The 24,921-nt window shown below is 41.5% G+C and overlaps 1 protein-coding gene across 2 annotated transcripts in view; it reads left to right on the forward strand.

The window, feature by feature from the left end:
• Positions 1-851: 851 nt before the first annotated feature.
• COL11A1 (collagen type XI alpha 1 chain) overlaps positions 852-24,921 on the forward strand; it is a 119,857-nt gene continuing 95,787 nt past the window's right edge. The window contains exons 1-4 of one of the 2 annotated variants that reach the window (XM_062003161.1): positions 852-966; positions 14,093-14,260; positions 16,373-16,586; positions 19,013-19,175. In XM_062003161.1, coding sequence (XP_061859145.1) covers positions 852-966; positions 14,093-14,260; positions 16,373-16,586; positions 19,013-19,175 — 660 coding nt within the window. The remainder of the gene's footprint in view (positions 967-14,092; positions 14,261-16,372; positions 16,587-19,012; positions 19,176-24,921) is intronic. The other variant, XM_062003162.1, reaches the window with a different exon arrangement.

Raw genomic sequence — 24,921 nt, forward strand, 5'->3', positions numbered from 1 at the left:
GTGGCGAGGTGGGTCATGGGGGCGGCTGCTTGGTGACGGGCTTTTGCTTCGACACCCCGCGCCCTCCTTTCTTACAGCCTCCTTAAAGCGAAGTCCCCGGAGGCGCCTCAAGGCTGCGTGAGAACCAGTAGCGCCTGGGAGCGGGCACAGGGGAACGGCCCGCGGGCAGTTTCGGGGTGCCCCAAGGCCCACCCCCTGCACCGCCGCGGCTCCTCTCTCACAAATCTCTCCCCTCTCGCTGCCTCCATCCGTCTCCCGCGCACCCCCAGGGTCGCTCCTCGCCCATCCCTCCCGCCTTCCCCCCGCATCCCCCTCTCGCGCCGCCCACCCCGCATGCGCGCGGCCGGCCGGGCTGGGGGGCGGCGGGGCCGGCTGCCAGGAGCCTCCGGCGGCGAGCCCCTGCCCGCGTCCACGCCGCCGCTCCCCGGGCGCCTGCGGAAGGGCCGCGCTCCGGCGTGCCGGCGCCGAGGCGGAGGGCGGTGCCGCGGGCGGCCGGCGGAGCCGCGCGATTGGCCTCGGCGCGGCGGCCGGCGTGTCAGTCGCGCTGCAGGGGTGGCCCCGCCAGCCTCTCGCCCAGCCCTCTGACGGGATGAAGCCTTTAGGGGGATGCGGCGCTCTTTGCATTTTGATTAAAGCCCCTCATCTGCCTTCAGTCTGAAGGCAAGGCACCGGGGAGGACGGGTCGGAGGGGCCTGCGCAAGGCCGGGCAGAGAGGGAGAGGGGGGAGAGAGAAAACCCCTCTTGGTGTATCACGTATGGCTCTATAGGAGAAATCATCTCTGGGAATATAGTGGAGAGGACGGTATACACTGAAGGCGCCCGGGTTTAATTCACACTTGCGGGTGCCCAGCATGGAGATGCAGAGATGGTCCACAAGATGGAAAACGAGAAGGTGGCCCTGGGAGTCGGCTGTAACCGTGCTCATCACCTTCGCCATCCTTCTCCGGGCTGCAGGGGTCAGGGGAGGTAAGAAAGCAAAGGGGAGCGGGGGAGTCCGGTCACCGCTCAACCCTCGCTCGGGGAAGAGGACCCCGGGGCACGGCTGGGGCCGAGTTTCAGAGGAGAGCTGTCAGAGCTGCCGCCGGTGGTGGGGAGGTGGGAGAGCACGGAGGCGGCTGGGGCCCTCCCAGGTACCGCCGGGGACGGCTCCCCTTCAGCCTCAGCGTTTAACTTTGGATGTGCTTTTAATGCAGTAAAGGGGATGCACTGGCGGGGTGGGAACATGAAAGAAACCCTTGTGGAACACAGCGACTTCTACTCTTTCAGCACTAAACTCAGTTTTGTGGAGTGTGCCTACAATTTTCAGTTTTGTCGAACTTCCAGAGTCGTTACTCTGCTCAAGTTCACCAAGCTGTGGCTGAAACGGAGCGACAAGGATCTGCCTTCTTCTCGGAGGGGCGAAGAAAGGGAAAGTTGAGGGGCGGAGGCTCTCCTCTCTGATTTTCTCCATTCTACGCTTTTTTCTTTTTCTTTTTTTTTAAAGTTTTTCCCTTTGTAAAGGGCTTCAGGGGGCAAAAAGTTTTCCAGTAGGCGAGAGAGGAAAATATCCTTGCAGGGGCCCTGTGCCAGCCGCTGAGGAGAGCAGCTCCCGGCGCCGGCGGCTCCCCGCAGGTGGTGTGCGCAGCGCCAGGCCCGGAGATGCCCCGGCGGGACGGGGGGGTTGGACTCGAGGGGCTCAATTTGACGGTGACTGGAGGCGATGTCAGCGCCGGGGAGCCGTCCCCTGCCTCCTCCCCCCCTTTCAGCCTCCACGGTAGGATCGAGTGGTCCCTTAGGTGTCCGCGGACCTGGTGGGCAGGACGCAGCCCGCCGGGAACTTGCAGTGCGAACAAGAACCGCGCGGCAGCGCGGCAGCTCTAGCGGAAAGGAATAGCTGCCCCCCGCCCCGACCCCTGCGCTTCTGCCCCCGGCACTGCTCGACGGCACAGCTCAGCCCTCGGTCGCCCGCCGTGCCGTCCCGTCTGGGCGCTGGCGAGCCACTCCGGCTTTTTGAGAAGGGCCCGCACGGCCGCGGAGCCGCAGAGTACGATCTCCGGCGGCGGCAGCGCTTCCCACTCCTACCCTGAGTGGGAATGCTGCCTCTTCCTCCCTCCCTCCATCCCTCCTTCCCTCCCACCGGAGCCCGCAGGCGCATCTGGGGCCGTTCTGGCTGGGATTGAGGTTTTCCTTTTAACCTGTGTGTCTGCCATCCATGAAAGGGCTTCGGTCCCCGGACAGAAAGGTCTCGGGTGTTGTCAGCGGCGTTTGCCCGTGCGGAGCGCTGAGGTGAGCGGCTGCGGCCGCAGCGCCCCGCGGGGCTCCCGCCCCCTGCCGGCCCCGCGCCGCTCCCACGCACCGCACCGCAGTGACACCGCGGCGAGCGGACCTGGGCGCTCCGCACGGCTTAGGGCCAGCGCAGTGCCGTCCGCAAAGGCACGATCAATTGCTTGTGCCACTTGGCGTGTGAGCGTTCACAGTGGGACTGAATGAAGTAGGATTTAGGTAGGTCATCTTTACGTAGTGTGTCGGATGCAATTGAAAACCCAAACCCAAGCATCCCAGGGAAAAATCAACAGAAGTTAGCTGGCACTTCCTGAAATATACTCGGCAACGTTAGGCAGACTAATTTGTTTCTGGTAACTCAATCGAAAAAGCTGTGTGAAAAATCCTTTCCTCTAGTCTCCTGTATAAAGGGTATTCCAGAAGCACAAAACTGCAGCCTTCTCGTGTTTGTACAAGAATTCTGGAAAGAACTTAGTTCTGGAATGTTTCTGAAATACGGTTTGCCATTTGCTTAGGAGCTACAGGGAGCTGGGTGTTTAGGACTTGATCTGTTATTGAAGTCAATAAGAGTTTTTCCATTGACTACAGAGGGAGTAGAATTTGACCTAATTTCCCTAATGGAGAACAAGGGAGATAGTTCTGAATCATCTTTAATGTATTCTGATCTTATTTGAGGTAGCTAAAAGAGAAAATAGGACATAATGATTCATATTTGAAAGCAGGAGAGGGAAAATACCAAGGAATAAAATAAAATAGCACACTACAGCAGGAAAGCAATAGGATTAAAGGAAAATGCTGGGTAAAATATGAATCAACTGTTAAATTGAATCCTGTAGTCTTCAATTGCCCTTTCACAAACCACCACTACGTAAAGAAAATGACATAGTGTATTCATGTAAAGTCTTAATCGTATGGCAGTGCCTTCTTTTTAAGACAGAATCCATTCCATGTAGAGAAACCTCAAAAGATTCCTAAAATTCTTGACTTTTTTTCAAGTTTCTTTATTTAACACCAAAAAAAAAAGAGAGAGAGAAGTATGAGGTGTCTTTCATAGGACGAAGAAAAGGAGTGTGAAGATCTGATTGGGCTCTTGAGTTATTTCTTCTTTAGACAGAAAAAGTTGCAGAAGTGAGAAGCAAATGAATGGGAAAAGTAGTGAGTCACATTTGGGCAGCTCAGTGCCCACCAGCTCTCAGGCAGCTCATTTTAGAAAATATTTTTGCTTTATGGCTTGACTAAAGTAAACAAAATCCAGTCTTTTAAAAGACATCCTTTGATTTCCTTTTCCCTTCCTCACCTTTAATACCGAATCTGTTGGTAATGTGTTTGGAATGAATAAACTCATTTAGTCAAAATGGCATGGCTTCAACACTATAAATTTTTCGGGAAGGCCTTGGCGTCAATGCACTATTGTGATGCTGATTGAAATTTCATGAGCAAGAAATGAAAAATCAGTCTTTTTTAATTATTTATAAGCTTTTTTGAGCAAGTGGAAATCTAGCTCTTAATCTGAGTGCAAAAAGATTTAAGAATCCTGGACGAAAATGAGGCTACGAAGCTATATATAGAAAATACACTTTGGGCCTTCTGTGTAAGTGACAAGCAGATTTGTTTGTAATACAGAATAGGTACTTTTTACAGTCATCTTAGGAAATACAAAGGTTCCTTGTGCTTCCCACACACAGGCTTGGAAACTAGTGGGAGTTCTAGGTGCAGGAGGAATGCAGAACTGGGCCCAGTGGTGATGGCAAAAGGAAAGTTTTCTTTGTGGATGAACACTCTGCACTGTTACTTGTTTGTAGTTGCTTAGTAAGTTACACTGGAAAGATATGGATGCTTCTTGAATGAAAACTTTGTTTATCTGGCTAGTCTAAACCTCTACAAAAATGGTATTTTAAACTAGAAAAGCATGAATCTCTTCTCAGAACTGCTAGTGCTGCAAAGCACTCTTGATTTTAACTGGTTGATTCATTTTTAAGGTTGAAAAATAAACTAAATATTTTCATTGTTTCTTTATTTGACAGATAAATAGTCATATGTGTTTATTAGTTTAACAAAATGCCATTCATCTTCAGAAATAGTGGATGGACAAGGATTGCTCAGATGAAGTGAGCAAAAGGGATTAGATCAAAGCACAATTTCCCTAGACTCAACTAGTGGTCCCAGTTGATTTTTTTCTGAGTCCCAGGGATCAGCAGGTGAAATGGTCCAGGCTTCTCTGCATAGTGCAAGGGAGACCTGCACATATAAGTCTGTTTTGCTGTATCATTCAGATTGTAAAAAACTATTTCTAAGGTGATTATTTCATCTTGAGCAGCAGACATCTGACCCAGAAAAATGGCTAGGAGGTGGTATAGGTTTTTGAGAGTGTGAATCTTTGCATTTCATTTAGAAAGAGCCTTGCTAATTGTTCAGGCTGCAGGAACCTATGTCTTTTTACCAGCTTTGCAGAAAAGTTTCTCATCTTCAGTTTGTGTGTATCTTAACAAATGTCATGGTCTGCAAGTACTTCTAGAATATCCACACATATTCAGTGCCTTTGGCTTGGAGTAGTCTCTGTGCCTAGCACCTGTTATTGGAATTTCACTAGGAAAAAAGAATACTTCACACAAAGTCCTTCCTTCTGCTGTGCTGTTTTCTGATTACCAAAAAAAAGGAACAAGCAACACCTACAGCAGTTGTAAAACGTAGGAAAGGAGTTGTCATACTCACTTTTACAATTATCTCACCTAAAGTTATTTGATCTCCTCCAAATAGGGCCCTTAATTCTAGTGCAGCACAATAACAGAGCCATGACATTGCTACAGAAGTGAAGTTATACCTAAAACACAGTGGAACAATTATGTCTGTCCCAGATCTGTTTTGTACAGTGGTGAACAGTAGGGTTTCCATCTGCCAGCAAGATTTAGAAGTTGCTTTTCTTTTCTCTTTAGAGCTCTGCTTCTTTTCAGAAGAAATCCTCCCAGCACTGGTTAGTTTATCATTGTTCTGAGTATTTGTTGATAATGGGGGGAATAAATTAAGCAGAGCTTGGGAGAAATCTCTAATGTTGTAAGAATGTCAAGTCTCATGCAGTGATAAAGATTTGCCCTCTGGATGGACACAATAGAGAGCAGTGGCTTGAAAGGAATTAGGTGAACACACATACATGGCTGTTGCAAGGGCTTATAACTGTACTACTCAGTATTGAGTACCAAGTTTACAGACTGTAAATGTAAGGATTAATTGTTGACCCTGTTACTACAATAGCAGTGGAATCTGGCCAAACTTTAGCACATTATCACAAATTGATTGTAAAAGCCTTTGTAAATTCTAGGCCTGGAACTTCACTGTGTGCTGAAGTGTTAATGCACACTGTGTGAAACAGAAGTGATTTGACAGAGCTAAGACTACGTGAGCAAAGTGTTTGCTGCAAAGCAAATTGACAGGTTATTAAAAACAGAACTAAAACCCCCAAAGATCCTGATCCTGCTGTGGATAATGTCACTGGCAGCTCAACTTGATCTATAGTAAGAATTAATTCAGTATGAGTCAAACCATGGTCACGTTGTTAAATTGTTACTGCAGTCTGAGTTTTACCCCTTGTATCCCTTACCTGTCTGTCTGCTCAGAGTACCATAGTAATCCAGTAGGTTTTCAAACATCCATACTTTATTAAAACAACAAAATTCAAGGTTTTATAACCTTACTGTTGCTTAAGTGTAATTCCTGCTAATATCAGCAGGACACAGGATTGAGTCTCATTTCCTTGCATTGCCTTCAAACGAGAGATAATACCTTAAAGTGTGGTGAAAGTTTTTAGTTGCATGATTTAAAATGAACTGTTTAGTTGTTTATCAAATTAAATAAAGTGTTTTGGGTTTTTTTTTTTCCTGTGCCTGTAGCTGACAAATGTACCTATGTTCCAAATTTGAAAACTCCATTTATTAGAATAGAATCTTGAAGTCCATTGGGGTTATTTCTTTTAAGTGGGCTCAATTTCTTTGGTGTTTAATTGCTGAGGGAACACCTTGTCTCTTCCTGTAGCAGTGACCATTTTTAGACTGTGTCTTTTTTTTTGGTATGGTGACAGAAACAGGATACACCAAGAACTGAATACTTGCTTTGCTGATTTTCACAGTTGGAAGTACCGTCTCTGCTGTCAGCACAAAAAGAACGTTTTGAATCTTTAGCAGAGACTTCAACATAGACACTTGGACTGCAGTTCTGATGTAATCTGCTGTGGTGTAAAACAGGAACAGCTCTGCAGAAGCATTGAGACAGGTTCAAAACTGTGTTAAAAAATTTGTAAACTGAGGGATCAATCCAGGTCTGCACCAGATGCTGAACAAACGCGTCTTTTGTGGGGAACAACTGAAACATTGTCTGGGATGAGGATCAGGTCTTCAGTGCTTGCTCAACAAGTGATAAAGGTGCAAGCTATGTAGCCTCAAAGAAGGTTTTAAGTACCAAAAAAGTCACATTTTGTGGTGAAATGTGTAAAGCAAATATGAAATGTCAGTCTCAAAATCAAAGTTACGCTCCGGAGCTGTGCAGCACAGCAAAACCCAGAGAAAACTAATCTTCTGTTTTGAGGAATCTTTCCAGTCAATAAACAAACTAACTTTGTTGAAGATCAGAGTGTGTACTTGTATACAGGCAAATTTCTTTCTGGCTTCAATGTGGGATTTAAGTGGGGTTTTGGTGTTTGTTTTTTTTTTTTTTACTATGTGAGTGTTAGAGATTGGTCTTTATAAGGAGATACAGTTAATAGCTGGTAATTATCTAAAAATGCATCCCATACATGGATAGACTTTATTGTGTTTACTGTCATTCAAATACTATGATGCATTTAGTAGATATTGCAGAATAGGTAGTAAGTGAAAAATTTCCAGTGTGGCAGCAGAAGCAGCCAGTTCTGAGCAGTTTCACACAAGCCCTCTGTTGGTGAAATAGTCAGTCCTGGGCTATTTAAAGCATCCATGTATTCATCTGGATAATCTCTAGGTTTTGTAATCATTAAATATGAAAGTACTGCAATAACACCTTCTTCTAAAAATATCACCAACCAAGGTCCCTATTACATAATTCATCTAAAAGCTAACATGTAGGAAAATGTTATGTACATTATATATATATATATATGGGCAATATGTATTCAGTTAATCTCAAAAATTTATAGTTAGCTACCTAGAAAAAACCCAGATTTATTTTCAGGACCACTATGTAATTACTTTAGGCAGCTTAACTGGTTTCATTTTTGTGCCTGGAAGATGCTGTGTAACTTTTGAAGCCCACAAAACACAGAGTTCATACTATCCAGTTCTGTAAAGTCCTTTGGTTAACATCTATGAAAATTACTGGAACCTTCACAAAGGACACTGCAGAACCCATGCTTCTGATGCTCTCTCCCAGAACAGTCTTCTATTACATGTCTGGGCTCTCAGTGGAGAGTTGGGAGGCAGGAGATTCCCAGACTGCCAATCCCAAGAGGCTGTGAGGAAGTGCAGATCTGCCCAGAGCTAGCCAGAAGGAAATGCCAGGGACAGAAGAGTGTCTGAGCCTTTTCTGGTGCTTAGCCACTCGTGGCAGAATTGCAGGGAATCCTTGCTTTTGGGATACAGAGCCTACAGCCCACAGAGTCCTCTCTAAGAACTGGGAAGCTCAGTGAAGCATTTTGAGCATAACATAGTTTTGAACTCTTGCTCTTGAGTGCTTGCTCCTGTATTAATGCTTAACAGGTGAAGAATGCTGGAAGTTAGTAAGAACAGATAAGCATAGTTATTTTTGTATCTAAAAGATTCCCATCATACCTGCCCACAATAAGTACAAGTGCACAAAGGTAAAAATAAGAACAAAAGTATTCTTACCACATTAGGGATAGTCTTGTAAGGTCTTGTATTGTATCCTAAAGGTCAACAGACTAACAGTTTAACAAATCCGCATTCTAACACTGCTGGTGTTGATCATTTGGCAAAGTGGCAGCATTTCTTACTCTTTCTGCTCTGTCAAACCTTAGGTCATGCTGGATAAATGACAGGACTTGCTAGTGGTTGATAGAATCAGAAACAGGACTAATAATCTGTGAGAAGGAATGCAAGGAGGAGAAAAGTTACCAGGCTTCACAATAGGAGAACTGCTGGAACAACTTGATGAAAGGGAGCTAAAATACACCTATGTAGAAGAACTTAGACATAATCTCTGTTTAAGATTGTTTTAAAAGAAAAGCTTTTCTCCCTTTTTCTGGCCTGAGCACTGTTTGGAGAGGTCAACAGCAGAAACTGAAGATTAGTTACCCCTTTGCATGAGTTCTTGTTCATGAAAGTCTTTTCAACTCTTAACATTCATTGAGCCTTGGACCGTAATGAGTGTCAGTTAGAGACATTCATGGTAGTAGATTTTCTCTTTACCCACACATAGAATGCATACATAGACTCCTTAGAATGAGCACTTAGATTTATAAAGATTCAAAATTCTAAGAGAAGTAAATAAACTAAATCACTGTAGGCTATTATGCCTTCAATAGATAGCTTAGTTTCAAAAAAACCCAACCCTGTGGAGCAGCCAGTACCTCCCATTAAGTTCCTAAATATATACCTGGAAATCTAACCATAGGTAGCATATTTTGAAAGTCTGATCCACAAATATAAGGAGTCCCTTCATCAGTACCCACCAAATGCACATATTTTAGCCTGCCAACCTATAATAGCTCTCTACTCTTCAAACGGTCTGTCACAGTGAATTAAAACTGGACTCAAGTTAAAAAACGGCCTCAATTTACAATTGAAGATTAATGTTTCAACACTGTTTAGTTTTGTGGTTGTTCCATTGGAACAGGTTACTGGCAAAATGAAACCTATTTCCATGGAAAAATATGAAGTACAATAATAGTAATTTAGAAACATTAGTCTTCCTAAAGTTTTCAGATAATTCTTCTTACTGGACCAAATGAAGCTCGTCTCTGCCTCACGGTTTTGTCTCACCAATTACATCTTACTGGTGGTAACTTACAGGATATTTGTGGAGTCATCACTGATAATTTTCACTGTGACACTAATCAAAGGAAAGGCATTGCTGAAGAATTATGATAATTTATCTGTTTATTACATCTGAAACATATATAATACTGTTTATTATGTCTGAAAAGGCAAAGCCACAGTTACCAAAGTTACTAACAGGATGGCAGTTGTCACCCTCAGTTCTCTAAGGTATATCTCTACAGTAAAGAATACTGACTCTTTCCCTTGAGTTTTGTTATTATTCACATTTAAAAGGTGCCCCACAGCATGCAATTTGGGAGCATCTTTTAAATTATATAGGTGAACACAGCCCTTAAATAGGGAAGGATCATTGTGCCTGAGCTCCCTCATAAAATTAAGAGCCTAAGACCGAGCAGTTACCAGACCAAAACCTAAATAAAATGGGATTTCAACTTCTATGATTTATTAGGCATTTGAAATGAAGGAAAAATGAGTCATCCTCTGAACAATTTCTTGTGGGAATGAATTTTGTAGCCAGAAGCTGCCACCACAGCCACTTTCCTGTCAATCCTGGAGAGTTTCAGTTAGAGGCCAGACAGCAAAGTCCTTCTCTCTGAAAATGCAGAGGATTGTTTTCTCTGCACACTCGATCTTCAATAAGTCTGTCTTGAACTGTGTGGTCCTTAGTTGCCTTTAACTGCAGCTAAAATTTCTTTGCTGTATAGTTGATAGAAAGAGAAGAGATGTCAGGTTTGGTATAGCCTATCTAAACAGATTCAGGGCTGTATTATTTTCTTACTGCATCTTCTAAGTGGCTCACAGCATCTTCTGTGCAAAACAGGAGAAAACTCAAGGTGTAGGACCTACAAGATAAGGACAGTTGTCCATTCTGACTTCCTTGGTTGTCCCTTTAAGAAGAATCAAATTTACTCAAAAGAGCTCTCAATGAATATATCTTTCCAGTCTGCCAGTATTGCAAGTCCACTGAGGACAAGTACCTCCTGCATACATCTGTGGTAGGATCAATCTAGATCCACAGTAGTGGGAAATTGAAGCCACTCGTGGAATTACCCCATAAACTGCTTCTTAATACAGCTTAATACTGAGTGGGAAGAATGATCCCCTGCAATTGTTTATCGATGGAAAAGTGGCACGGTGGAAGCTTGCTTTTTGATTGCAGTATGAAAGTCAGGAGAGCTCAGTCTGAGATGCAGGTTTGCCCTGATGAACACAGGCTCCTTTTCAGAGGGTTATTTTGAGGCTTTGTCTGGCTTTGGCTCCAGGAGGTGGCCTTCAGGCACCAGTGTAGTGTAGCCATAAATGTTATGCCATATTTTGCGTATTTACATCATTAATTTGCAGTTTTCTTCTCTTATGAGAAAACTATCCAAGGAAATTAGGCTAGAAGGTGAAATCAGTTAGACAAGCTGCTTTATGCACTGTAAGGAAGTTCTTGTAAGAGACTCAAGTCTGGCAATCTATGGGTTACATTAACAGTGCCCCATATAAATAGAAGCTGTAATCTTAATTTGTGGATCGTGCAAACAGGCAAACTGTGGGGCTTTAGCACTGGTGCTGTTCCTGGGTGTTTCTTACCATTCCCAGAGATGGTGTGGGAGCAGAATGCTAGAGAAGAGGCAGTTTTCAGGAAGAGCTGGAGCTCCCAGCATACAGTGACACTGAACATTGCAGAACCTCTCAAAACTGGCAGAGGCAAGCCCCAGTTTCAGCTGGTAGCTCCAGACTATGCCTTTCCCTGACTCTGTGAGTTGTCTTCCAACCTCTCTACCTTGGTGTTCTAAGAAACCCAGTGTTGGCTGTGTGAGAACTTCTCTTCATCCTTTATACTTCAAGCAAGTTACCTCTGACTAGCTAGGTTAGAAGCTAAACTGGGAGCTAAATGCTGCTGTTGAAAGAGCTCTTTATTTTTGACTGGATTCCTACGTGTGTGTGCTCTGTGGTGTAGGGACAGCAGCTGTATCTAGTGCTTTCTGTAGAGGCACTGAGCACATCATCTGAACAGGCTCCAGAATTTGGAAGCTAACGTCATGGCAGCCTGGTCAAGGCTGCTGAACACTTGCTCCAACTGGGTTGCTATAGTTCACCGAGAGAAAAAGAGAGTGTTGCTGCAGAAATCCCAATCTAGAGTAGCCCTATGCATGACACAGGAGAGCAGGGGAGAAATGCTTTGCCCAGGGAGCCCTGCTGTCAGCTGAGAGGTGGCAATAACAGCTGTGAGGAGAGTTCCAGGCCAGCTGCTTCTCAGATGGGATTGCATCCTCATCTGGGCATCTCATGAGAGCCCAGGTTGAACAATGACACCCACAAGGATGTTGCAAAAACATGTTATGTGGAAGAGGCACAGACTTGGTCTGTTTATTTCACAGACTGAACGTAGGATTGTGTTTTAAATCATATGCATTCCTGCCTGTTTTATCTACAGGCTTCTAAAGAACTTTACTTTTAAACTATGAAGTGCTATGGGTTGAAGTGCTTATCTGAAACCATTAACATGAATTAGAGAAGCAGTTTCTGTTACTTGTGATCTGTAAGTGCTTAGTAAGTCAACCACGTTACCTTTGGAGATAGACTAATTTGTGTAAAATTTACCTCATTGAACTTTTAATTTCTATGGCAAGTAGCATTTCTAGAAATCCTTGTAAACTGACCAAGCACTGACACACTGGTTTTGCTGTTTACATTTTGTGAACCACAATTTGCAGAAATAAGTATCATCTATGGAGTATTAAAATGTTTGCTCTCATTATTTGAAACTTGTGGTTTGTAGATTTTCCCCTTCTATTATTATTAGTTTTCTTGCCTGGAAGTTTTTTTAGCAGACAAGCAGGGATTAATGAATAATCTTGTTTATGAGTGAATACTCTCCCAGTCAGACAGGCAAAGAACAGCCATTATTCTAAAAAATAATGATGAATCTGGTACAAATTATAGAAAAGAGCAAAAGGAAAAGGAATGCAACAGTGGTTGACTTATACAGGGGGTTGGAATTTTTACTAATCTTTCCAGTGACTGGTTCTAAATGGCTGGTTCCATTTTTTTTGTAGGTACTGCAAAAACTGCCATAATTGGAGTATGATTGTCTATGTTTTTACAGTCTTGTTTGTAAATAGTTGTTCAAATAGTTGATTGTTCACACACGGTGAACTTGGGGCCTTAAGTTGATGCTTGTTGACACATGACTAATAGCAGAGAATAAATTAGCTATAGTTAATGCCACAGTGCAGTCCAAAGGCATGACGAAGGTTAAGATTTACCAAACACATTTCTCAGTTTTAACAGTGAAAGTCATGTGAAACTTTGTCTTTCCAGATGGGGTGCTTATGAGTTTGCCAGCGTAAAAAATGCAGAATAGTCCCAGGCAAAAAATCGTCTGTTGAAATTCTGTTTCACAAGCATCAATCAGTGAAGGCATGATCTGTAGGAAATATGAGGATCAACACCTTTTTTCTAAGATATGCAGCAAGGAAACTGGTGTCTTACTGCCTCTTGCATTTGTCCCTTGGCCCTTTTGCCACGGTGAATTTTATCCGTCAAGGCTCTGGGTACGTGGTGCCCAGATACGTGTGCACAAATATAGATGGCTTTTTAAAAAGGATTTTGTATCAATATCAGTGCAGAAGCAGCTCTTGATTTCATCTTTTAATCCTTAGATAGTGACCATAAATGTAAGCTGATTGTACTTGGGCTCAAAAGTGCCAAAGAATTCTATTTGAATTTTAACTTTGAAATAATCATAGAATCATAGAATGGTAGGGGTTGGAAGGGACCTCTAGAGATCATCCAGTCCAAACCCCTGCAGAAGCAGGGTCACCTAGATCAGGTCACATAGGAACATGTCCAGGCGGGTCTTGAAGCCCTCCAAGGAAGGAGCCTCCACAACCCCTCTGGGCAGCCTGTGCCAGGGCTCCCTCACCTGAACAGGGAAAGAGTTGTTTCTTATGTTTAAGTGGAACTTTTTGTGTTCCAGCTTCATCCCATTACCCCTTGTCCTGTTGCTGGCTACTGCAGAAAAAAGGGATGTCCCAACCTCCTGACACCCACCCTTTAGATATTTATAAATGTTAATAAGATCTCCCCTCAGTCTCCTCTTCTCCAGACTAAACAGCCCCAGTTCCCGCAGCCTTTCCTCATATGAAAGATGTTCCAGTCCCCTGATCATCTTGGTGGCCCTGCACTGGCCTCTGTCCAGCAGTTCCCTGTCCCTCTTGAGCTGAGGAGCCCAGAACTGGACACAGGACTCCAGATGAGGCTTCATCAGGGCAGAGTAGGGGGGGAGCAGAACCCCCCTTGACCTGCTAATGAAAGACTGCAGTTCAGTCCATTCCTTCCTTCCAGGCAAAGCAGGGGCATTTGTCATTTGTTACTGGATGAGAAATGAGATTAGCTTTTCCTCATCACTTTGTGTGTGAGAAGGCAGTCACATGTATTCAGAATATATTTTAATGTCACCAATAGGTGAGTTTCTGATGACATATTCTTAGTAGCCCAATTCTTCTGCAACTTTTGTGCAGTTCCACTTGTTTGAAATCACTCATTAAAAGAATGTGTTGTAAGCTTCAGTCGCCAGTTAGGGAAAACTGTGATTTTCAGTGTGTGCTCAAATGGTCTGCAAATCTGATCATAACAGTGACACTGAACAGGATGAACTCTTATATATTTAAATATGAATAATAAGGTTAAAATAATATCCTGCTGTAGGAATAATCTGCAGTAAATCCAACTAGGACACAGGCACTGCTATGGTCACACATATGCTTTTGCAATGAAATGAATATCCTTTTTAGAGGCTGCAGACTGTAGAGATGCAAGATGAGAAATTCCTTTTTGTTGGTTTTTTTTCCCTTTGTCAGCTGAGCCCGTTGATGTGCTAAAAGCATTAGAATTTCACAATTCACCAGAAGGAGTATCAAGAACAGCAGGGTTTTGCACAAACAGAAGGGATTCAAAAGGATCGGATGTCGCCTACAGAGTCTCAAAAACCGCCCAGCTGAGTGCCCCAACGAAGCAGCTGTACCCAGGTAAGAGTGGCAGAAAGCTACTGCTGTGGTAAATTATCTTACAGCCTATGTTTTTGTGGTGTCTAAAGCCCAACATGTAGTCCATCATCAGTACCAGAACACATTTCTGTTATCCCTAAAGTTGAGCCTGCGTGTGAATGACGGGACGTGCTTTTTATCCACTGAATGAATCAGAGTTTTATTGGCTTCAGTTATAAAGTTCTTCATCAAATTCTGTGTCATTAGCAGAATTGGCCTGTAGGTCATATTACCAATCCTTTCATGGTGCTATCTGATGGAAAGCTTATTTGTTGGCTTTGGCAAGTTTCCTCCAGTTTCAGTAGTCCACTTAAAGCAGTGCTTCCTGGAGGAGTGTTGCAGCACTAGAAATGAATTGTGGTTGACTGTTGCAAACTTGTTCCCAGAAGTACCATCTGTTAAGAATTACATAACAATATCTGAGTATTTGGGGGACTAAACATGTCTGGTTGTGGACAGCAGGTAATGGAATCCCATCTTCTCTCCAATTTCTCTAAGTAATTGCATTTTGGGAAAGATTTTTTGAATGTCAAGGAGAGACTTTTGTTCCATTATTGTGCTGTCGCTTGTCACCTGACCCAAACTATTGAGGAAAAGGCTAATTCTTGCATGTCAAATCACAGCCAAAGCCAATATACATACTGAGGTTTAGAATCTCAGTGTTCTACTTCATTTTTATTAAGCCTAATAGACTTTCACATCAAGTGAAATGCAGATTTACCACCAGGTTCAAAAGGAGCAGTACTGAGTATAAACCTCAGTCCTTCCTGTGTAAACAAGCTAGATCCACTTTTAATTTTGTTTCTTTTTAGTTGTGATGGTTGAAACAACGGTTGATATATAATCTGTAATTCAAAGAGGAAATTAAAGTGAAAAAGACATGTCCTTTGATTTTCCCTAAAGCTCCTGTTGAACAAAACTAATTAGGTATTTTGTCGATGTTATGTACAATATTATTCTAGAAGGATTTAAATATATATTGTGAGAGAGAAACTAAGCCAAGTTGTTAGCAATAGAGGTGAAGTGCCTGGGAACATATTTGCTGTAATAGAGATATGTACTTTGTTCAATCAAATTGTAATGCATGCTTTCAAAATAGAAGATTGCTGAAAAAATCATAGGTTCATAGAATGGTAGGGGTTGGAAGGGACCTTTAGAGATCACCCAGTCCAACCCCCCTGCAGAAGCAGGGTCACGCAGATCAGGTCACACAGGAACATGTCCAGGTGGGTCTTGAAGCCCTCCAAGGAAGGAGCCTCCACAACCCCTCTGGGCAGCCTGTGCCAGGGCTCCCTCACCTGAACAGGGAAAGAGTTGTTTCTTATGTTTAAGTGGAACTTTTTGTGTTCCAGCTTCATCCTATCACCCCTTGTCCTGTTGCTGGCTACTATAGAAAAAAGGGATGTCCCAATCTCCTGACACCCACCATGTAGATATTTGTAAATGTTAATAAGATCCCCCCACAGTCTCCTCTTCTCCAGACTAAACAGCCCCAGTTCCCACAGCCTTTCCTCATATGAAAGATGCTCCAGTCCCCTGATCATCTTGGTGGCCCTGCACTGGCCTCTCTCCAGCAGTTCCCTGTCCCTCTTGAGCTGAGGAGCCCAGAACTGGACACAGGACTCCAGATGAGGCCTCAGCAGGGCAGAGTAGAGAGGGAGCAGAACCTCCCTTGACCTGCTGGCCACACTCTTCTTGATGCATCCCAGGCTGCCATTGGCTTCTTGGCCACGAGGGCAAGATGAATGGAAAAATAATCATAGAATAATAGAATGGTAGGGATTGGAAGGGACCTTTAGAGATCATCTAGTCTTGCATGGATTATATTATTACATAAACCCAGAATAGATTTCCAAGGCATGATTTTAAGAGCTGTTAAGGTATACACCTTTCAGGAATTAAAGCAAGACTGAGAAGAAAAAAAAAGTGATAAAAAGTTTTCTTGGCATAATAGTTCATGTGTTCATTTTTGAGAATTAAAAGTCCCTGACACTTTGGATGCAAGATCCTCTCTGCTGGTAGAATAAAGTAAACTTTTAAAGAATGGTTTCATCTTTTCTGGGTTTGTAACTGTGTATTTCACTTTGTTTTCAGGTGGAGACTTTCCAGAAGATTTTTCAATATTAATGACAGTCAAACCTAAAAAGGGCATCCAGTCCTTCCTTCTGTCTGTCTACAACGAGCAAGGAATACAGCAAATAGGTGTGGAAGTTGGGAGATCCCCTGTCTTCCTGTTTGAAGACCAGAATGGAAAACCTGCCCCAGAAGACTATCCTCTTTTCAGAACAGTCAACATTGCTGATGGCAAGTAAGTGTAACATTTTAAAATGCTATATAATACCACAGAGCCACCACCTAGGTGATTATGGTCTTTACAAGCAGTTACCTTCAGTAGTTAAGTAAATCAGTAACACGATTTCCAGCTAGTTGGACCACTGTGGTACAAAATCAGAGAACCTTTGCAGCAGAGTTCCAGCTTCACATGGTGTACACAGCTACAAATAAACCAAACCACATTTCTGTTTGCTGTTTCTATAAATCAAGAGTGAAGAAACTGTGATAGAAGAAAAGAGCCCAAAATTAAACCTGCAAAGATTCTTCCTATTTGATATAGAAAGAAACTCTGTTTTCACAAAGGACTTGGGAAGTTGTCTCACTGGAAGGGCTGTCTTGTCTGTTTGAAGGTGATCAATAGAGTGAAGACAAGTTGACAAGACAGCATAGAATTTCTCCTATCCTGAGCCAAACCAGGAGATAAGTAAGGTGGTTTGAGATGTCTGTATATAAGGAAACTGGGGGAGAATAAGCTGGACAATTAGCCTGATGTGCTACAAGGACTTAAACTTCACTCTCAGTGAAGGCAGTAAACCCCAAACATTTACTGTTATTGATACTGTTGTTCATTTTTTGTACCTAACTTCCCTTTGTAGACAAACAATCATTCTCTGGGAATGTTACCCTGGTGCTTGTAAATGGCCATTCGTCCTTCCACAAGGTTTTTATTCCTTGTGCTGCAGTCTGGGAAGAGCAGCCACAGTCTTCAGAGATACACAGGATGAAATTTTATTAAAGCAAAAGAAAACAAACCTGTAGAGAAGGAAGGGCAGAATTTCAACTCTCATGTTTATAAAGCAATAAGGGATCAAAACTTTAAGAATAAAGCAATTACTCTCTAGCCCCTGTATTACCAGAGAATGGAATTGTACCCTGAAACCTAAACCTGATGCATTTTCCTAGCAGGAGTGATAAAAAAAGCGACAAACTTGTTTTTTCCTTTTCCATTGGCTTCCTCTAAATAGCAAAGCTTTGACATGAATTTCAGAATTGCACCCAAAATGTTTGGGTGAATGATAAAAATGAGGAAATCAGAATGCCCTTGCTTTGGTACAATTTCCTGCAGGACCCTATGCAGCTTCCAAAGCGGCTGGAGCGAATCCTACTCACAGTGAGGCATGTTTTAAAGCTTTCAACTCTTACGTGCTTTCAAAAGACAGACCAACAATTTTCTTCTGACTCAGCTCTTTTATGAAGGACCTAGGACAACAATCTTCATCTCAAAACGAGCTATATTTTTAAAGAGTGAAAGCAGTGTGCTGTGCCCGGGGATGAATGGACAGTTTGCTTTTATAATGATAATGTTTAACCGTGTTCCAGAGAAAACACAGAATTAGAGTTCTGGCTCAGTGATACTGTTTAGCAGTCAGATTCCATTAGCTCCGAGGTGTCCCTTTTGATACACAGAAGCTCTTTGTAATACTGATCTAAGCTGTCTCTCTGCTTTAGACAATCTTAGTGCCACAAATGCCAACTAAAACAGTTTTATTCCAGCTTTCTCTTACCAGTCACTAATATGACATACTTTGACACTTTTTGCCTTCATCTGTCAAGGATTCTTCAATGTTTTGCTCCATGTGATAGATTAGAGTGGCCTCCTCTTGCTTTTAGATATTTAAGTTGTCATAGCAGAAAAGGCTCACTAAATTAATGCAGTCTGGCATGATAATGAAGTCTTATAAAGAACAAAGTTGGGCAAATTGTACAGAACTTCATGCTCAAAGGCCTTGAAAAGAAAATAATTTGTCAGTATTCTGAATCAGTTTGTTCACTTTTTGGTGAATATTTCTGTGGACAAAGCTATTGCAGGGATATTGCCAAGCATTTGTAAGTATAGGCATCTGGGAAAACATCTCTGTGCTGTTGAACACTGAAAAATCTCTGTAGCTATGGTATACATTCAAATAAGCAAAAGAACAGGGTAAAATTTTGATGTTTGATCGCAGAGAACAAACAGCAAAATGCACATAACAAATAATAAGGTGCTGGATTTTTGCACAAGTAATCCCTGAAGTGATTTGGAAAATCAAACACATTCATAAAAATGAAATCTGCTGTCAGATCGTTCAGCCTAATGCAATGTAAACAGTGCACTCACTTTTCATCTGAGTTTACCAGTGTTCTCTGGGTAAAGCTTCAGAGATGAGCTGAAACTTCATCTGGACATAGGATCTTTGCTATGAGCTATGGATCACATTCCTTTGTACTAAGGGGCAGAAGTTGTAGAGTCAATAGGCAAAACTATGTACGTTCCTGTATGTGGTAAAGAAGGAAATAAATGGAGACATTTACAGTTTTCTCTCTGCCTTGATTGGTGCACAATGCAATAAACTGCCTTGCTAAGAACACCTAATATTAGAAGTGTAAATTACAGTGGAATTCTGTTTGTTTTTTTAATAGGTGGCATCGAGTAGCTATTAGTGTGGAGAAAAAAAGTGTGACAATGATCGTTGACTGTAACAAAAAAATGACAAAAGCACTTGACAGAAGTGACAAAACGATTGTGGACACCAATGGCATCACTGTCTTTGGAACCAGGATTCTGGATGAAGAAGTTTTTGAGGTAAAACTCGATACTGAACAAATAAAACGGAGTGATGTTGTGTTAAGTGCTTAATGGCAAGTCAGGGTAAATTTATTAAGGCAAATGTTGCTATAATGTAGAAATTTGGATTTATAGAATCTGTTAGGATAGGCTGAAATAAAAGAGGTAAAGCAGGGAAGTGTCTGTTGTTGGAAGATATGGCAAATTTTCTGTCCTTTAGATTGTGTTGTGTTTGGAAGGAGCTTGCTTTTTTTGTCTTTCTGTCTAATATTGAGATATTTAGAAGAGTTAATCTGAGAAAGTTGAGTAGCATGGTACTGAATCATTTCATTTCTGTCTCTATTAAACAGCTACAGATATTTATGCATGCTAACAGTACTGAGAGAGAGGGAGAAGGACCTGGAAAGTTTTCTGTGTAATATGAATCCATTTTATTGTTTATCCCACTTACTACTCGTTCCAGTAACTGGAACATACTTTGGCAATAGGGACATATATGTTTCCATCATTTACTGGCCAAGAAGTACATATAGGAAGGGTAAAATGCCTCTAAGGAAGTATGTGACTGCCAATCATGAGGCCTTTCTAGGTAGAATCCTTATGTCAATGATTATTTTTACAGACTAATAATGAAGCTTCTCTAAATCTATTGAGTTTCTTTTATAATGTTGTTATCCAACAGTCAAGACTGTCAGATTGAAAAGTATCTGAAAAATAAGAAAATACACATCAGTAGTTAACTTATGTTGTGTACAGAACATCTGTGCTCCATAGATGTACAGAGCTGTAATCCTAGCTGTAGGCAGAGCATGTGCTTGAGGAGCTGCAGAGGTATCAAGAAAGGAAATAGGAATTTGGAGTGTGCTACTGTGCCATTGTTATCTTTTGTTTCCATGGACCTGATAAAACATGAACCTTCTGAATGGGGAAATTTCTGGGATGATTTAGTGGGTCAACCTGTATGATATGTTTGGTATTCACAGCCCAATTTCCCTGTAGTCTCCAATACAGTTTGCACATCTGAGGGAGAGTGTTTTCCATTTGAAGATGAATTCCACAGATTCTTTATCTGGATGGGACAAGGATTTTTGGTTTCCACATGGGATAATTGCTTTCAGTTTCCATTTGTGTTTCTTTCTTAGGTCATATACCAAGCCCCTAAACTAAACATTGTGTTTGCTTTTGCTCAGTGCAATTGCTAAATAGAAAGGTCTGGCTGAAGCTGCAGAGGTGCTGAAATGACTTTGTATAGCTGGTTGAAAATAAGTACAGCAGTTGATGATATGTTCATAAAGGGTGGTGTTTGTTTTAATCATTTGCATTAAGTAACATCTTGAATTAAAGAGAAAACTGCCAGGGCATTTAATCTCTGAAGTTGTTGACTATTGCCATATTATATCTGCCCTCTATACTTTAATCAGTTTTAAATATTAAATCCTCACAAAAAGAGATTGTTAAAGAGAGATTGAGATCGTTCCCAGAGGAATAAAGAAGGAGCAGAGGTTATCTAAGGGAAATATTAAGTGGTGGTTCTGAAAATTTCCTGCTGTTGCATTCATCTCTCACAAAGGTTATTAGCCACTCAGAAAGAAAGATAAAACACGACATTAGATCATTAAATCATGACAAAGAGTAACTATTTTAAGGCACAATAATTCCTACTCCAGCAGTTCCTCCTCAGTGACCTTTGGCAGTCGTATGTACAATTCTCTCTGCTCTTCAAGCCCTATAGAGGAACAAAAGATGGGGAAGGATGTGGCAGAATTCAATTATTTTTTCATTACCAACTATTGGAGGAGTCAGTAAGGTTGGATGGAAACACACTTGGCAAATTGTAATTGGTATTTGAAAATCAGAATTAGCAGAGCAATTGAAAAAGCCCCAAAAATAACACTACCCTTTCCCTACAGTTGTCTTTAAAGTCAGTTTACAGGCTGAATGTTAACATTCAGCACTGAGAACAGCAACATTTCTGCCATTTATGATATCACTGGATGTTTCTATATTCCCTCAGTGATTAGATTTTCTTACTTAGCTCGTTGTACTCCTTTTGTCGTACTTTATTCAGAGAAATCAGTTACATTCTTGTAAGGCTGTTCTTGTAATGTCTGAAGGCTTAGATTTACCCTGAAATCCGTTGCTTAAATTAGAAGCTTACGGTCTTTAAGGATAGGTTTCTGATTTCTTTTTCTGTACAGGATGGATTGATACCTATTTATAGATATTTATACCTATTTTCATGTATTTGGGTCTTCAGCTAGAAATGTGCAAGTCAAAAATAGGCAACTAGAATGTCACAGTACTGAGCCACGTACATCTTGAGTGGTATGTGTGCTTCAAAGTTTGGCCATGTGAAACATAATTGAGTTCTTTTTGATTTGACTCGTGTTTTTCTACTCTCTTAAACAGCAATCTCTCTGTTTCATTAACAAGACTTTAGCTACTGCTCCTACAGTTTCTAAAGTTTGAGGCTGTTCCCTGAAATTAGTCTCCTCCTTGACAGCCTCCTGTTTGTGTTTTAAATGATCTGTTGGTCTCATTGGTGGTAGCACGGCGTGATGTTTGGTAGTTACGTGGCTCTCCTCGGTAGTCTATTCTGTCTTGTGTGCCCTGCTGTATATTGAGACCACAACAGGCACTGAAGAAACACATGACACACTGTGCCTTATTCTAGGTGCAAAAACTTCTGGAAATGAACTTATTTATCCAGGATATTACATTTAAGCATTTAAGACAGACCTTTCCTTTTGTTAGCTTGCATGTAGGAAGCATCTAAAAACAAATACCAAAATGTACAGTCAGCTGTTGGAATTCACAGCACAGAGTGTCATAAGAATTAATATTGTGTCCATGCACCACAAAGGCTGTTTTATCTTGCCTAATAATGATGATTTTAGACACAGTAAGCCACTGATTTAATCACAGTCTCTTCAAACGGAATAGAGAATCAAAATGTGGAAACAAGGAGGTTGTAAGAGAAATATTGACTTCTCTTTTCTAGGCAGTTGTGGCTTTGTTCTGATTGTGTCAGTCTGACTATTGCTAACATAGCATTATGTTGTGATACATTGGGAAGTTTTAAATGCACACATGCTTTAGCAGGGAGGTTGGACTGGATGATCTCTAAAGGTCCCTCTCAACCCCCACCATTCTGTGATTCTAAAAGCGTGATAAATGACTTCCTAATTTGCTAAGCTGAATATTCAACTGTCATCATATCCCTTGGTAAGTTTACCTACTGATATTGAAGGTAGGAGTAATTTTTTAGTAGTTCTCTCAGAAACATCTTCTGGTGTAGCTTTAAAAGCAAGAAAAAAATTATTTGAAGTATTTTCCAAAGCTTGTGGAGGGAGAAGGGTTTATAGGAGAAAATTGTTTTGGAAGTGCCAGTTGCCTATTCCTGAATGTAAGTGATAATCTGAGATTTTGTGACATGGTCCTCCGTTAACATGGAAATAAACAACATGTTGCAAACGAGATCTTGAATACAAGCAACCATTAAGCATCAGGTATATGCAAATGCTTGAGAAGCAAGCTATAAACTGTGACTGTGCCTTAAAATAATAAAAGCATGCTGTCTAGAAACTGTGTTATTAGTAGCTGCCAAATTATGGGAACTTCATTTACACTGCTAAGCACCTGCTCACTGAAGTGTGTCTGTTGATATCAGTGGGACTAATTTGTAAATGCTTGTTTATGAAAGACTCACACAGTGTACATCACACCTGATGTGTGTTACTGGAAATGAACCTGTGTTTTCACATCCACAGTGCAGGAATTGCTACTTTGTAAGTACTTGGTGCAAACAAGAGAATTCCTACAACAGCACAGGGTGGGTTGTTTTGTTTAAAGAAAGAGGAAATAAATCAGATGCTGGTGTATGGCACCTAGGGAAAGAGTTTTGAACTGTGTTCATTGAAATACGTTTGTAGCTTAAATGTTGGATAAATAGCAGGGATCTTTTTATTCTTTGCCAGCTTTAAGGATTTGTCACTCCTCATTTAGTACCATTGGTGGGAACAATACAACAGATTTTTATAATAAGGTGACAGCTACCAGAGTCTTTATGCAGCTATTTATTTCCCTATAGAGACTTTCTTCCTTCAAAACTTACCATGTCAGACCAATGCAATGTGTTCTTTTGGCCCTGCATTGTAAATTAATGTAACAAGACAATGTGATGTATATAAGACTGTCATTTAAAGCTTATGAAAGCTTTAACTGCACACAGTTTAAGACATTTAACTGCTTGCATTAAACCTTGTCAATAAGGGAATCAGATTTCAATACGAGGCACTAACCAATCTTCATGAGAAAAAAAGCATTCACACACTAAAGTGCAAGAAGGGATTCCTTTAGATAGCCTGAGTGAGCAGTTGCAGAGTGATAGTACCTTGAGAGCAATATGATTTATCCTACAGATCCTTTCAGATGAAAACCCATCCCTAACGAATCTGTAAACACAATGTGTGTGTGCAGGTGGAGAAAGGCCATTCATCTGTGTGCATACTCCCTGAAGAAGGTACCAGTAGCAGAATGGGTAGAGCATTTACCGACTGACCAAAATTGCTGGACGGTTAAAGTAGAAGAGGGAAGCTAGCTCAAAGTTAAACTGCTCCAAAGGCATGTGGTGTGAACGTAGTGTCATCAGTATCAGGTGTTTTACACCGTCCTGTTGAGCTGCACTGCCAGCTAATGTAGACAAAGTGATTCCCATTATATGTGGCCTTTAGTAATTGCTAGTGACCTGCTAAATATTTAATGTCAGTCAGACTGAAAAGTGCTGTCTAATATAGATGAGACAGAAACAAAAAACTGCAGCAGGTTCCAGGGAAAAATATTTACAAGCAACATTCTAGCAAGCAGAGAATTGGCCAGCTGGTGTGCTCCTGTGTGTTACCCCCATGTGCTGTTTGTGATGAAATCCAGTCTCTCAGACAAGAATTGCAGTAAGTGTTGGTCTGTGAACAGCTATGATCTGAAGGTTAGAAATGATAATTGCTATATCAACCTGTTTCATAACCAAGCTGAATATATACTCCTGTAATCATGGAGTTTCAAAGGATCAAGAAGACATTGATTTCTATGGAAACTTTGACCTGTACAGAATTCTGCTTTCACAATTTATTGCTTTTACAGTGCTTCAGTCTGGCAGGCTCTAAATATCTTTCTCTGGCTACATTATGCAATGGGCCTCAGTTATGGAATAATGTATTAAAGGCCCCTGGAATTCTTGAATCCCACAAATCTTTGCAGGAAGGTCAAATTAATTCTGCAGCAGGTTTTTCTATATTCTATAGTAGTAATATCCAGGCTGTCTAGACTTTTGTTCTTTGGAGTCCATGGTTGTACCTGTCACATAACTAATTAGAGAAAGTTGGGACAAATACCCAGGTTAAACTTTCTGCTGATTTATTGAAGAGTCCAATTCTTAGGCTTTAGATATTGATGTTGTCTCCTGACTTGATATAATGCCTAGCACTGGTTTTAGTATGCTTTTATCACCATCTTTAAAATCTAATTACCCTTATAAGCACATAAGAAGTGCTCATTTTATCCAGAAGAGGAATCACAAAGATGGTGTTTTGCTAATGCTAACCCTCCCACACTAGTTGTGGAAAGCCTTTCAGAACCTCTAATACAGAGATTAGACATCTAATTAAGAGGCTTGGATTTGTTTTGTTTTTTATTGGTTTTGAGGTTTGGGTATTCCTTTACTGCTGTCCTGACTGATTCTTTGCTCCTTTGGCATTCTGTTAAAATG

The sequence above is a fragment of the Colius striatus genome, chromosome 10, assembly GCF_028858725.1.
Source record: "Colius striatus isolate bColStr4 chromosome 10, bColStr4.1.hap1, whole genome shotgun sequence".
Lineage (NCBI taxonomy): Eukaryota > Metazoa > Chordata > Aves > Coliiformes > Coliidae > Colius > Colius striatus.